Source organism: Gossypium raimondii, chromosome 13 (assembly GCF_025698545.1).
Source record: "Gossypium raimondii isolate GPD5lz chromosome 13, ASM2569854v1, whole genome shotgun sequence".
NCBI classification, from domain to species: Eukaryota; Viridiplantae; Streptophyta; class Magnoliopsida; order Malvales; family Malvaceae; genus Gossypium; species Gossypium raimondii.
Genome location: NC_068577.1, coordinates 40,270,250 through 40,286,025, shown reverse-complemented (window position 1 = coordinate 40,286,025; position 15,776 = coordinate 40,270,250). Strand labels below are relative to the sequence as shown.

The 15,776-nt window shown below is 30.2% G+C and overlaps 1 protein-coding gene across 1 annotated transcript; it reads right to left on the bottom strand.

The window, feature by feature from the left end:
• Window positions 1-3,287: 3,287 nt before the first annotated feature.
• LOC128036246 (transcription factor MYB4-like) lies at window positions 3,288-4,405 on the bottom strand. The gene is made up of 3 exons (XM_052627219.1): window positions 4,274-4,405; window positions 4,029-4,158; window positions 3,288-3,942 (listed from the first exon to the last, which is right to left on the bottom strand). Exons 1-3 carry the CDS (start codon window positions 4,389-4,391, stop codon window positions 3,396-3,398), a joined length of 795 nt encoding a protein of 264 aa, XP_052483179.1. The 5' UTR covers window positions 4,392-4,405; the 3' UTR covers window positions 3,288-3,395.
• Between the last annotated feature and the right edge of the window lie 11,371 nt (window positions 4,406-15,776).

Sequence of the window (15,776 nt, the reverse complement as noted above, 5' to 3'; positions counted from 1 at the left end):
CTATACCTTTTCACAAAGTTGTGGTCAATATTGGATACTTTAAAGAAGTTATGATTGACTTAAACTTTGTGGATAAGGCTTGTGCTTATTTTTATCCTTATCCTAGCATATAGATTTATGTGCATATTTTATGGGGATTAACCCTATTTTATATTGGAAAAAGATTGAAGATTATTTATATAGATTTTTATGATGATAAAGTTGTGTTTATCAACTAAAGTTGTCATATTAAGCCTATAAATAGGCAACTAGTTCGAATGTAAAGATGCATTAATTAAAGGAGTGTTGTGCTGATTTGCTGAAGTTATTCTTGTTATTTTCTTGTATTTTCACACTCTCTATTAGACATTCCTTGTGAGATATTGAACCTTTGTAAGTGAGGTTTTTGGTGAGTTGTTGTAATAAGTCAGGACTAGCTATTAGAGTTGCAATTACTTCTTTCATAAGAGTAGATTGGGTTTTAACCAATAGGTAGTTAGATCAATTGTGAAACGAAACCATTTACTAAGAGAAGTGTCACGGAGTGGGATTATTTTCAAACTGCGTTAACAAACAAGTGCTTGCAAATCCCTCTTTACTTTCTCTGTTTTCATTTATGTTTAGATTTTTGTTCAAACTCCTATCTGAATACATGTCGAGACAACAATTTGAATTAGTGGCAAACTGAATAGTTTTTTCAACCATGAATCCTCTTTTCTTCCTCGTACTTTTAACTCTTTTCTTTTGTTGGTTTAATGAAAAGAAGAAGAAAATTCGATAATAAGTTTAATAGAAAACAAAAGTTGATGTACATATAATCTAATACACATGTCAAAAATAATTTGAGCACATAAAAGGTCATAAACAAGGGAGCTAAATTTTGTCCCCCAAAATATATGTATTATTACATTTTCCACTAGAGTGATATAGAAAAATTGAAGCATTTGAGTAGTTGTGTAAGCAATGACAAAATAAATAGTTATGACTAAATTACAAGATTCCTTTTAAATAAAGATTACATATGTTTGCAGTGGAGCAAAATTCTCCATAATATTTTTAGAGGGTTCTTTGATGGAGAAAAAAAATTTCAAACAAGTAAAATGAAATGTACTAGAGATGGAAAAGAGGAAGACTGAGCAAACCTTGTAATGTTAAGTGTAGCAACAAGTGCTAGTTAATAAGATAGAATAAGGCTAACTGTGGCTGAGGATAAGGATGAGCAAAGGATTAAGCCAAGAAGACTCTAAAAAGAGTTTAAGAGTCGGAAAAATGCCAAAAAAGTCCCCTCACAAGTTGTGAAGAATTCCTATTTAATGATTTAGAAAATAGAAGTTATAATAGATATTAGATAGGAGTAATGAAAGGGATATTTCGGTTACAAAAGATATTAATGTTTTATCGATAAAATTTAACTACATTTTGGTAATGATGAGTAGTGAACAAGAGTTTGCAACAATTTTAAAGAAAGGGAACACTTTATATTACAAGGAAAGGTTAAGAGGAAATCGATTAAATACCTCCATATTAGATCCAACAAGCCCAACTTTTTGAAGCATGCCAAGAGTGAGAATAACCTAAGAATAATGTCATATTCCAAGGTTATTTTCACTTCTTCTTTGGTGAGGTAGTGTCATGTGGAACATCTTTCACAAAACATCTTCTAAAGAATATGCCTTCTCGGACAATCTTATTTTATGATGAGTTGTTCTATTGTTGTACTTCTTTTGATAGAATCTATTCTAAACAATGGTTCTTCTTGAAAAATAATTATTTTAAATAAAAGTTATTCTAGCTATTGTTTTAAATACAATTGTTTTATTTGAGAATATAATTATTCTCAAATTATGGTTCTTTGAACAAAATTGCTCATGGAGGATATTAAATAGCGGAAACAGATATTAAAAATTATTGTTGCTAAAATAAAGTATTTACAATATTAAATAAGAAAGAAAAGAAAATAGAAATTGGCGGTTGTAAGCAAATAGCAAGTATAGTTTATAACTTTTAATTCTAAATTTCAATTCTATTAAAATGAAAGCCTCCATCGTGAAGTAATCAAGTTGCCTTCATTTGCGTCACCATCTTATTTTCCATAGAACTATGAAAGTTCTCTGTGATTTTATATATTTTATGATTTTTTATTATTGATAATTTACAATACAATTATTAAATTTATTAACATAATTGTATTTATCATACATATAAATTATTCGATATTTTTATTAAATTAATTTAAAATGTTGTTCATATTCAAGGGCTGAAGCGAGAATTGTTAATAAATAGGGTCAAGATGTTTATATAAAATATACATGGTCGGGTCAAGCCTACTTTTGATAAGGTATTTTTAAATTTGGGATAATCTTGATCACCAAAATATAAGGAAAAATAAGTTAAATGATCAATTTGTGTTAAATATTATAATTATTTAAGTTTATTTTTACCTAATTAATTTTAGATATTATTATATATTTAGATATTACAATTGTTAAACTTTATTTTACCAAATTAATATTTAAAATACTAGTTGTATTAAATTATCAAATTAAATTAAAAATGTTACTGAGTTTATCATTAAAAATTATAAATCCTATAAAAATCAAATTAAATTTTTTTTAAAACTTGGGAACACAAATTTGTCTTTTTAAAACACTAAATATAATATTAAAAAATTCAAAACTTAAAAGGGTCTAATATTTTCTTTTTACAAAATTTAGGGGACCAAGGCCTACCAACACCCCTAAATTTGTCCTTGTCTATATTAATAAATATTTAATGGTTGAAAGTTGTTTACATAAGAAAAATTGTTATTTTTTTTTTGCTCCAAACTTGACATGCATGATTTGTATAAATTGAATATAAAATGTAAAGGTTGAATCGATAAAATATCAAATGTAAAAGAAAAGTTATAAAAATCGTGTAAAATCATATTGGTTTTATACCAATGCAAGTTGATTCCTTCAAATAAAGAATGAGTAATTATTTAGTAGATGGACGGTAAAAAATTTTATTTTACAAGTGAACTTATTTTATTTTTTTCTAAATACAATTTAAGAATACGAAGTTAAAACTTTCCATCACTTTTATGTAATGTTTTGGGTGTAACATGAGTTTTATTTCAATTAGTAGAAATTAAATATAATGTGTCGTTTGATGTGGAAATTTGTAATTACTGTTCTTCATTACCAATCATTACTAAATTATTATTATCGGATTGCTTTTATCCACCAAGCGTGATCATCGGATTTATTAATATTATTATCGAAATGTCAAACATATGTTGTATATTATTAAATTCACATTCAACAAAATTAAGACAAGGAAAGACTATCGGTATTAATAGAGAGAGGATCCACAACTTACACTGACAGCTGAAATCGAAGCCCCAATTACAATAAGGATCTTTAGTTTATTCATTACTAAATTAATGGGTTGACCCAGAAATCATGTAAAGGGTCATAGTACTGTTGATGGTGGCTGTGCCACTGCTGAGAATTTTGTGATATTGCTTCACAATCCAAACCTTCTATCATCTGTGGCTGCTCTAAAAAACTCAGTATTTCCCAATATGAAACTAAATAGTTGTCCATAGCCATGCTATAGTGGTCATCAACAGCCACACTTGGGTCGGAGCCTGATGGAAAAAAAGTAGTATCCGCAGCTATTTCTGCGAAATCATGCATTCCACGAGTGTCTGAGTCCAAAAAAATACCCAGCATCATTGAGGAATCAGCATCAGAGGAATTCTCCTCCACACTAGACTTGGTTTCTGTAGGTGATGATGCTGAATTGTTATTCTCCAAATCAGCATCAGACGAATTCTCCTCCACACTAGATTTGGTTTCTGTAGGTGATGATGCTGAATTGTTATTCTCCACTATTACTCTTTTCTTCAAGCGAGAGTTCCAGTAGTTCTTTATATCATTGTCTGTTCTTTGTGGGAGCCTTGCTGCTATTGCTGACCATCTAATTATAATTAATCAAAATTTTGAGCAAATCAGAGATATATATCATCCCAACTATAACCTTACATTTATGGCTGTGCTACTAACCTATTTCCTAGCGTCTTTTGCAGGTGGATTATGGTTTCTTCTTCTTCCCTGCTGAAGTTTCCACGCCTTATATTAGGCCTCAAGTAATTCACCCAACGAAGTCTGCAGCTCTTCCCTGATCTTTGCAACCCTACAAATCAAAATTTTAATTAATAATCACTAAATCTAGGCGAAGTTTAAGTTTTTGATGAAATCTTGTTCATGGTCATTCAAGTTAATGAAGTTAAAAAGAGATGTCTTCGTACCAGCAAATCTGGGCATTTCATTCCAATTCCAAATCCCATATCTCGTAATATAAGCAATCAGCTTCTGATCTTCATCACGGCTCCATGATCCTTTCTTTAGGTATGGTTGTCTCACCATCTTGCACACTACTCTATAACTTAATTCTTCAACTACTTAATGAATCTCTCAGTTCCATCTATTTATATTGATTGTAAATAATGTTGCGAAGATTCTAATCATCCAATTCAAAGTCGACGCAGGTTAGTGATTACGTTGGTTCCTAGAATTTTGATTTTGTTTGAATTACCTTAGAGTAAACGAGTATCCATGGAAAATACCTCAATGAGTCATTTTTTATTCCACCATAATAGCCTGTGATTGCTAAGTTTACATTTCTATATCCAGAAAATATGAGACAATATCAGTAGAAGACAAACATATTGCATGTATGTGTTGGAATTGATATGCACTGCTCCAAAATTAAGTAAGAGTTAAATATTTAATTGATCTCAGTCTAATTTTGGGGGCTGTCATTAATCAAACATTTTTTATTAATATAAAGATGAAGGTTGACATGGTCTACAATTTGTACCTTCTAACATCCTAGGACATGGAAATCATTGGAATCTAATTCAATTCCAAGTATTTCCACTATAATAATTAATTAAAATGTTATGTCTGCTTCGTAATAATATCTTCTAAAGGGTAGTTGAACTTTTTCAAGAAACCAAGGTTTGAAGAATGTAACAGACATTTTAAGTTCATACCCAAACCATCGAGAAGACAGTAAAATTTGAAATTAATTAATTTGAATTCAAGGATTTTTTATATATTAATATTTATTTTATAATCTCAATAATGAAATTAGATACTTCAGCGGTGAAAATAAAATCAATGATTAAATATGGGTTTGAATTCAATAGTAATAATGATAATGAGATAAATTATAATCAAAAGAGAAAAACATTATAATAATATTTGAGTATAATGAAACTTATAACATATTTTCAAATTTAATAAATCTTTAAAATTTTTATAATTACTAAAATATAGCTATATAATTTTATATATTTAGTTAAGTATTTGCTATATTAAATAAAATATTGAAAACCTTTAAATCAAATCAATTAAAAATAAAACTAATAAATAATTTAAAAATTTTAATGTAATATTTGTTAAAAATATTAAGATTTGATAAGATACAAACATTGAATTAATAAATTTATTTAAAATTTTAAATTAGAAAAAAGTGAATGTATGACACGATAAATAAAATGAAAGGACAAGACAATTAATAATACATGGGTATAAATGGTAAAAGATTTTAGGTTATAATTGTTAATACATAATAAAATAAATATTAAAATTATACATGAATTTTGATACAATTTGAAATGTTATATATCAACTTTAATTTGATTATTTGTAGACATTAAACTTTAATTTTAGTTTAGTTCACATTTTACTAATCCGTGATTTATGTGGCATAATTTTTCGTTAAATCATATGCAAATTGTGGACATGGCATTTTATTAAGTTAAAATAAAAAATAAATCTAAATTATTTTCTGTGTGAACAATTTTAATATCTTGCATAATTATATCATGATTCTAGGATTAATTAGCTCAATATTTTACAATCATATCATATTTTTCCTTATTTGACTTCCCTTATTTGTGTATAGTTTTTTATTATAAGTATGCTATGTAATCTAATGTAAAGAAATAAGTTTTTTCCCTTATTTTCTCTTATTTTCTTCTTATTTATTTTTCTTTCTTTTTCATGGTTGCTATAGCCAATAGCAGAGCTGCAACAGCAACTGTTTTCTTTTTCACATGGTATTAGAGCCATTGAATCCTTCCTAATAAAACTCTAAAGTTTTTTTCTATGGCAATACCCAACTGAGCTCCATCTTCTTTGTTTCTCTCAATCATTGTTGTCTTCTCTCTCATATTTCCTTGTTTGTATCTATTTTTTATTCAAGCAATCATGTTGGAATCACCCAAAAGTTTTTCCGAAATCACCAACCTTGTCACGAGTGCCTATACATTCAAAAATATTGCCGCTGTTGCAATCGAAGATTTGTAGAACATTCAAGTCGCATATTGATCGAATGGGAAGAATTACTTGAAGTGATCACAATTGGTCCGCACATTTCTAAAGGGAAAAGGAAAATTGAGCCATTAATTGGCACAAGTCCTTCGCAAGACGATCCCAAATTTATGGTGTAAGATGAACAAGACTTCATGATGATGTCATGGTTATGGAACTCAATGCTGCTAGAAATTATTGATACATGTATATTTCTCAAAACTACCAAAGAGATTTGGAAAGCTATCTGACAAACATACTCCAAGGTTAATGATATTGCACAAATCTACAAAATTAAGACAAATTTCAGCAACCAAACAAGGGACTCGAACTGTCATTGAATATTCGAGTCTCTTACAAGGCTTGTGGTAAGATATGGATCATTATCAATGCATCCAAATCCACTGCAGTGAATATGCAACAATTTTGAAGCAATTTATGGAAAAAAATTGTATTTATGATTTTCTTGTAGGATTAAATGTTGAATTTAATGTTATAAGAGTGCAAGATCTTGGGAAAACCGAACCTACCATCTCTAAATGAGACAATCTCTATTATACGTGCTGAAAAGGGATGTTGAAGTGTTATGCTTGAACCTTAAGAGGGAGATGGTTCTGCACTTGTTACCAAATCCACAGAATTGAAAGGGTAAACAATCTTTCATTAGTTGCTCAGGGGACTCAATCAAACCATTCAATCGAGATTATCTATTTTACACATACTATAAGAAGCATCGCCGCACCAAGAAAAGATGTTAGAAACTTCATACAAGGCCCAATGAAAAGCCTAATCAAAGTGTGAATTATCAAAGTCAAGCACATATGGTGACTACTTCGTCGACTAGTGAAGAAAATTCAAAGAAATTTGGTTCTAAATTCAATGTTGAAGAAATTGAGAAACTGAAAACTTTTTTAGGATTGTTTGAAAAGCCAACCTTTACATGTACTTGTTCATTGGTGTTTTCATGTATTTCTTCTTCATCTTGTACTAATGTCTTTCAAAAAAATTCTTCTCCCATGTGGGTGATTGATTCAGGTGCTACTGACCATATGACCTGTTCCTCCAAACATTTTATCTCTTATACTATGACCTATAGCCATAAAAAGATCACAATAGTCGACGGATTCATCACCATCGTAGCTGGGCCAAAGGGATATTTACATAAACAATGACCTTACACTAAAAAATATCATCCATGTTCCAAAGCTATTTGCAAACCTTATTTCTATTCATAAATTAACCACATATTCAAATTGTAGTGTAACATTTTTCCCTTCATATTGTGTTTTTTAGGCACTATACATGAAGAAGATGATTGGATATGCTAGTTAGAGAGCTGGTCTCTACTTCCTGAAAAAACAAAGCACTATAACTGAAGGTGAAAATCCCATATCTATATCATTTTTTCCAAGTTTGTCATGTCAAACCAAAATATAATTTGTCTTCTTTATCATCATTTAGGTCATCCATCTTTTAGGGTGCCCAAGTTGATGTTTTCTTACTTATTTAAAGGTCTTGCTTTTAACACATTTCATTGCAATGATTGTGAACTTGCCAAACACAAACGTGTTTCCTTTTCAATAAGAAATAAAAAAAATTGTTCCTTTCTCTCTCATTCATAGTGATATCTAGAGACTTTCTAACATTCCAAATATTTCTGGTGCTAGGTGGTTTGTTTCATTTGTTGATGATTGTACCCAAGTGACATGGCTTTACCTCTTGAAAAATAAATCCAATGATAGCATTATTTTTCCTAATTTTTATAACATGATCAATACTCAGTTTGATGTAAAAATTAAGATATTTTGATCGGACAATTCAAAGGATTATTTCAATCAAACCTTTCTCCATTCTTTGAAAAACTAAGGATTATTCATGAATCCTCATGTGTTACCACTCCACAATAAAATGGAATGGTTAAGCAAAAGAATGGTCATCTCTTAGAGATCACTAGAGCATTGTTGCTTCACAAGAATGTTCCAAAACAATACTGGGATGAAGTGGTATTATCCACTACCCATCTTATTAACAGGCTCCCAACACGTTTCCTTGAGTTCAAAAGTTCAATTGATATTCTCACAAAAATTTTCTCAAAGTTTTCTCCTTCAAACAATCTTATTCCCCAAATCTTTAGGTGTGTTGCGTTTGTTCATATTCATTCTCATAATAGGAGTAAATTTGATCCACGTGCTTTTCGATGCATTTTTATTGGATATTCTTCCACACAAAAGGGTTATAAATTTTTTCACCCACCTACTAAATTATTTTGTCTCAACTGATGTTACTTTTGTCAAAGATGAATCCTATTTTCAACAAACTTATCTTCAAGGGGAGACCTTGAATGAAGATAAAGCAAAAAATATGTTTCTTCTTGATAAGTCTATACCCATAACTGTTTATGAGCCCATTTCATTACAATCAAAACCATTCATGGCATCTGAATTTGTTCTTAGTGAGTCCACTTCTCTTACTTCTCTAAATTTTCGTCAATCGAGTCAGCCAAATCAGTTGAAATGATGAAAGATAAGGGAAATCAAGATAACATTCATCCATTGCATGTTTATTCTAGGAGGAAAATACTAGTCTCTCAACAAATTCAGGTACAATCTCCTATTCATGCTATTGCGCTTTCTTATTTGTGTTGTTTCTTAATAAGTATGATGTTTTCTTCAAGGTACATAGAATTAAGATCAAATTGATAAAACCAATTGTCAATGACACACCAAGTGTTGAGCCAATTGAACCAATAGACGAACAAAAAAATGAGTATTGAAGACCTGCCAATTTCACTTAGGAAGGTATCAAGAACTTGCACAAAACACCTACAACATGTTTGGTTGGGTGTAATGGCTATGCCATTACAGCCCTATTTTGTGGGCCCATCTAATCATCCGTTTGGTTTAATGGAATGCCCTATTACAGGCTTATTCCATTACGGGTGTATGCCAACATTTGGCTGATTTCTGGAGGATTTCTATTCCCTTACCAAATCACCGTTTAGCTATTCAATCCTGTTTTACCCTCCCAACCCAAAATCCCCAAAACACATCAAATAGAAGCTGCCAGAAAAGTCACCCAAGGCTCCACCCACTCCCGATTCACTTTCATCTTAGCATCTTTCGCCGGCTTCACCGTCTCAAATCTCCGGCCCAACTATTTCGACAAGTGCTTCTTCACTTTATCGGTGGTTATTTTCAGGTTATATGTTCTATCTATATTTTTTTGTATTTTTTTTGTATCTTCGACAACTGTTTCGGCAAGAGATTATTAAAATGTTTCTTTGTGATCGTATCTGGATTTTGAGCTACTTTTCTTTTTCTTCTTTTTTATGGTTTTACTGAATTTGCAGCGGCTGATTTCTCTTTTGTTAGCTCTGATTTTGTTAGATTTGCAAATGTAAGTTACAGTTTGTATTTTGGGTTTTTTTTTTCAACATTGTGGTTTGTTTGTTTATAGACTTGTTTTCCTATTTTCTTCTGGGTTTTGATTGAAAATGACCTAAAATTTCACCTTTCATTTTTTGTATATGCCTTGCATTTTTTGCATTTCTAATTTCACCTTTCTTTGCTGCTTCATTCATGCATTCACGCAAATGCTCATTTTCTTTCCTTTTCTGATGTGGTGTTTCTTGTTTATGGATTTGAGCATAAAATGTTCTGATTAATCTAATAACATTATGTGAAATCATATAAAAACAAAATTAAACAAAGATGTTGCCAATGCCATCCAGTGAGCTGATGAGATGGTTAATCTAATGTTTTGATTAAACAAAGATGTAAAATCATAAAATGCTCTGATTAATCTAATAACATATGCATCTTTGCAGCTGTTGCCAATGCCATCCAGTGAGCAGATGTTCTGATAAAATATTCTGATAAAACATTCTGCTATATTTCTTTCTTTCTTTTTAATTCACAAACTTATCAGGTTGTGATTGAGGTCTAAAAATTGAGTTTTAACTTTGGTTGTTTATCGGTAGACAGTAGCATCCAATGTTATTAAAAATAAAAATAAAAATCTGCCCTTTCAATTAAAACCCAACAAGAGTCGAACTATTATCATCCTTCTAGTTTCTAGGTTTATGTTGTTTGTAATTTAAGCCAAAATCATTTCATCTTCCATCACTTCAAATGCCAATTTCTTCTTAACCATTCTCTTTGTAGTGTTGGTTCAAAGCTTTAGCTGTTGTTGAAAAAACTTGATTCTCTGCATAAAGACAAAGGTGAGAGAGAGCCATTGAACTGGTCTTCTACCTATTGTTCGTGATTACCATGATAATGATGTTGATTTTGACTTTATGGTGAAAATAAACCATTGTCACTTTCATACATAAGTGAGACTGTGTGTGTGCATGGAAAAAGCTAGCATCACCATTGTTTAATTACTTAACTTTCCTTCTTTAGATGCATTAGTCAGCAAGTTGATTTGTTCAAAAATGGTAACTATGTATGGCATGTAGTATTTGGAAGGTATACTTTAATGTTTTAATCCCTAAATACATGCATTTGAATGAGATGCTTACAATGCATTTGGAGCTTTAATATTTTTACACAAGTGATCTCAATTTCTTGTCTTGATAACATCTTTATTATTTACTGATGTAGGTGGACAGACAAGTATCATGTAACTCTCACAAACGAACATAAACAATTATCTCCACTGGAATGATGATACCATTATTGTTTTCTAGTAATACGGGACAGACAATATATACATGTTAAACTACATTTACAATTCGGATTTGATCTTTTTACTTTAAACAAGAATATTTTGGTTATATTTAATTTTCGATATGTTTTTATTTTTGATATGTTTCATTTAAAACTAGTTTAATCTTTTAATATATTATTAAAGTATTTTTATTTTCGATATCTTTAATTTATGTTATATTTAAATTTGGTCTTCAAACAATATTTTATATTACTTATATTGTATGATTGAAAATTATAATTAAAAATATTTTATATTACTTATATTGTTTGATTAAAATTATAATTAACACTACAAAATTATCTCAACAAACGGAACAAAAAGAAAAAGAAAGTAAAATGCTACAAACAAATCATGTTATGGTAAGAATGTAATGTATATGGAGTTTTAGATTTTATTTAAATAAAATAATAATCGAATATTTTAAAATACATAATTTTAAGATAATTAACCCACTATATTAATCAAATGAGTATTTTTTAAAAAAATAATTGTTAAACGTCATCATCAATTAATCAAATCCACAAAAACACATTCATTTTCTTTAGTTTACCTTCTTCATCCATTAAAAATCATGTTTGTGTTGATGATATTTTGGTAACTTTTGTATTGTAAAATTTTATACATATGGATTATGACATATAAACTAATGAAATCATGTAACTTTTTGTTAATATATGAATATTATGTTTAGATGTGAAATATAATTCTCAAGTTATTTATTACTTCTAATATTTTTTTATTGTAGAATAATTAAATTATTTATTTCACTAATAATATTTTAGCACATTAAATATGTATTGCAGTTTAAAAATAATAAAGTAGATTATATATTATTTTTATAGTATTATATATTATGATTTTAGTAAATTCATATAAGAATAATTATATTAAGAATTTTATTAAATTATATATTATTTTATTAAATTATATTTAATAATAATTATGTTAAAATATGATTAAATTATTTATTATTTTTATTAATAATCTTATTAAAATTTAATAACAATAATAATAATCATCTAACTAAAAAAAATTCTGCTAAGGGTATTCTAGTCATTTTAGTTTTTTTTCCTTATGCTATTACAATATCATTCCATTCAACCAAACACAATAATACTATTATAGCTCTATTCCATCCCATTCAACCAAACCATTGAATTACTATTACAGCTCTATTCCATTACAGCTCTTTTCCATTACAGTGAACCAAACGTTCCCCTATTGTATCTTTTCATTTCTTGTCAAATCTATCCTAAAACCATAGAGCCTTCCTAACCAATCTCCATACAATTCCTACACCAAAAAATCTAACTAAGGCATTAGGAGAGAAGAGATGGTAAGATGTTATGAAAACAAATATGGAAGCCCTTGAGAAGAACAAGACATGAGAGTTAGTTGAATTTCCCAAAAGGAAGAAATTTAGTTGAATTTCCCAAAAGAAAGAAATTGGTCAGATGTAGGTAGGTTTTCATTATAAATACAAGACTGATGGCTCAATGGAAAGATACAAGGCAAGATTGGTGGCCAAAGGATGTACTCAAACCTATGGCATTGATTATCTTGAGACATTTGCACCTGTTGCAAAAATGAACATAGTACGGATACTTTTTTCGTTAACTACTAATTTTGAGTGGGATCTACAACAGTTTGATGTTAAAAATGCGTTCCTCCTGGGTGACCTAGAAGAGGAAATTTACATGGAAGTTCCCCGTGGATTTGAATCTAAAGAGGGAATGGTGTGCAAGCTAAAGAAAGCTCTTTATGGGCTTAAACAATCACTATGAACTTGGTTTGGGAGGTTTGTTAAGGTAGTGATATCGTTGGGATACAAGCAAAGTCAAGGAGACCATACTTTGTTCGTGAGGCACTCGAGAGTTACAACATTGTTAGTTTATGCAGATGATATCATCATAATGGGTAATGATGTAAAAGATATGAACAATTTGAAACAATTTCTCTTGAAGGAATTTGACATCAAAGATCTAGGAAAATTAAATCACTTCCTAGGCTTCGAAATTGTGTATTCAAAGCAAGGAATTTTCATCTCCCAACAAAAGTACATATGATCACCTCTAAATGTGTTATCATTTAGAGTAAAAGAATCATGCAAATAAAAATATAATTATTTAAGTGTGGTATCTGCAAGCATACATGTCAAATTGTAATATAGTAAGTGTTACAACGGAACACATAGAAGTATTTCGAGGATTGTACCCAAGGGATTGCATATTAGAGAAATTATTGTTAAATTAATTTCAAAAAATAATTACTAATCTAATCGAATCATGAATTAGTAGTATTAATCCAAATTAAGGTATTAATTAAACTAATTAAATTAATTAACCCAATGAAAATTTCTATTCCTAGTGTCGACAATACAAGCCTCTAGCCTATGATTGATTAAATCCCTAATTATCTAATTAAATAATTAATTATCCTCGATTGAGTTATTTATGACCGTTAGCTAAGAATACCCTTCCGGTCTCATTTTCACTAACGATTACTACATAAGTCACCCTTCCGGTCTCTTCCTAGGCATACAAATACCCTCCCGGGCTCACTACTTTATACAAGTTATACACGATAGGATACCTTTCTGGTCTCACCTGTTTAGATATTTTATAAAGGGCATCACTCTTTAATATACTAAGTACCCTTATATAAACAACAAATTTTAGATAAATAATTACTTAATCGATATATCAATTTAATAATTGAATCATGCAAGATATAAATAAAGCATAATAATGTATTCTAATATTCATGTAAACATCAATTGGCCAGATCAACGAAATATAAATAAAAGAAGAGATAAGAAGAGATAAGTGAATGCTCATGAATATATATTGAAGTGCAATTTTGGAGCAATCTTCGCTCGCAATTGTCTTCACATCAGAACAGAAAAGTTTCGACTAAGCAAACATGGAAAAGAAAATACAAAGTAAACTAAATAGTAAAAACTGTCTGTCTGAATCTGCACTAATTTGTGTACAGGAGCCTCATTTTTATAGGCTAAAATATGTGCACTTTATGTTCGATATGCCCTCGATACTTTGGGTGCAAGTAAGAAATAAAATCTATGAGAATCTGCCACAATACAGTTGCTAACATGATCATTACTGCTGACCCACGTTCAGGCTATGGCTCAACATAGGCTGCTATAGCTCAACACAAGAGATGCTATGGCTTAACACAAGGGTTGTGTCACGCCATAATAGTCATTTTTGTGGCTTTGGACGTTCCTGTCATGTTTTCATGACTTGGGAAGCTTATGCAACACTCATCCCAAGTTCATACGTAAATTGAGCCTAAAATTAAGCATCTTGCACACTTAAATACACAAATTAAACCTACCTAAGGCCCACGTCGGCCTAATAGGTTACCAATACTCAAAAATTGTCTCAAAAACACTTAGTTTATTAACTTTTACTGCTTAGCTACTAACTATTGAAAATTCAATATTTAATATTAAAATGTCTAGAAAATAATCTCCTTAAGTGCGAAAATATACTAAAATGACTACTACATTTGACGTTAGGTCAACATACTCGACTTGTTGAAAGAAATAGGGAAGACGAGTTGTAAACCGGTTGAAACGCCTATCAAATTCAATCATGGATTATGTAATGCTCCAGAAGATCCCATGGTAGATAAAAGATCTTATCAGAGGCTTGTTAGGAGGTTGGTATATCTAGCACACACAAGACCAGATATAGCATTTACAGTAATAATGGTTAGCCAATTTATGCACAATCCCAAATAATCACACCTTAAATCAGTAAACATGATATTACAAAACTTGAAAGGCAACCTTAGAAGAGGAATTTTGTTTAAGCGATGAACAAGCACAAGCGTGGCATTAGAAGCTTATACTGATGCAAATTACGCAGGATCTTTGGTCGATAGGAAATCAGCATCTGGTTACTGTACTCTCCTTGGTGGGAATCTTGTAGCATGAAGAAGTAAGAAATAAAACGTGGTAGCAAGATCAAGCGCTTAGGCAGAGTTCATATCAATGGCATTAGGAATATATGAGTTACTCTGGTTGAATTTAATCCTAGATGACTTAAGAATAAAATTGGAATGACCCATGAGGTTGTAATGTGATAATAAATCAGCCATTAATATTGCTCATAACATTGTTCAACATGGTCGAACAAAGCATATTGAAGTTGATAGACATTTTATCAAGGAGAAACTAAACAGTGGTCTGATATGCACTTCATTTGTTTCAACCAAGGATTAGTTGGTAGACATACTCACAAAGGGACTAACAAGTACTATATTTCAAGATTTTTTTTTGAAATATTAGTTGGCCTTCATTGAAATAAAAAGTGGGGAACAATTATTCTATATAGGAACTGATACATTCCAGCAAGTCAGAAACAAAATAAATTAATCAACACACAACTCAAGTAAGAAAAATAAAATAGTTTATAAGGAAAAATAACATACACCCCACTCTGCAAAGAGTCTCTTCCCCAACCCAATGCCCTAGATGAAAACCATAAAATGAATTGTCTCCTATAAACTCATATCCATCAAAGATATGCCTGAAGAAACAATAGAAAACCACAAGAAACCCTTTCTTGAAAGACTATTGGAGAGAAAAGGATAAGATGATCTCAAAAAAACTCAAGAGCGAAAACGCTATAAACTATCTCTCAGCGCTTCATGAAACCCATTTCTGCTAGTCCAAGTTCAATGCATGCTCAACCT

Bases quoted from the DNA above. Each gene is read 5' to 3' on its own strand.
- LOC128036246 (XM_052627219.1), bottom strand. From the start codon at position 4,391: ATGGTGAGACAACCATACCTAAAGAAAGGATCATGGAGCCGTGATGAA. The intron at 4,159-4,273 runs GTACGAAGACAT...TTTGATTTGTAG, and splicing joins TGAAATGCCCAGATTTGCTG to GGTTGCAAAGATCAGGGAAG. The intron at 3,943-4,028 runs GTTAGTAGCACA...AATTATAATTAG, and splicing joins CAAAAGACGCTAGGAAATAG to ATGGTCAGCAATAGCAGCAA.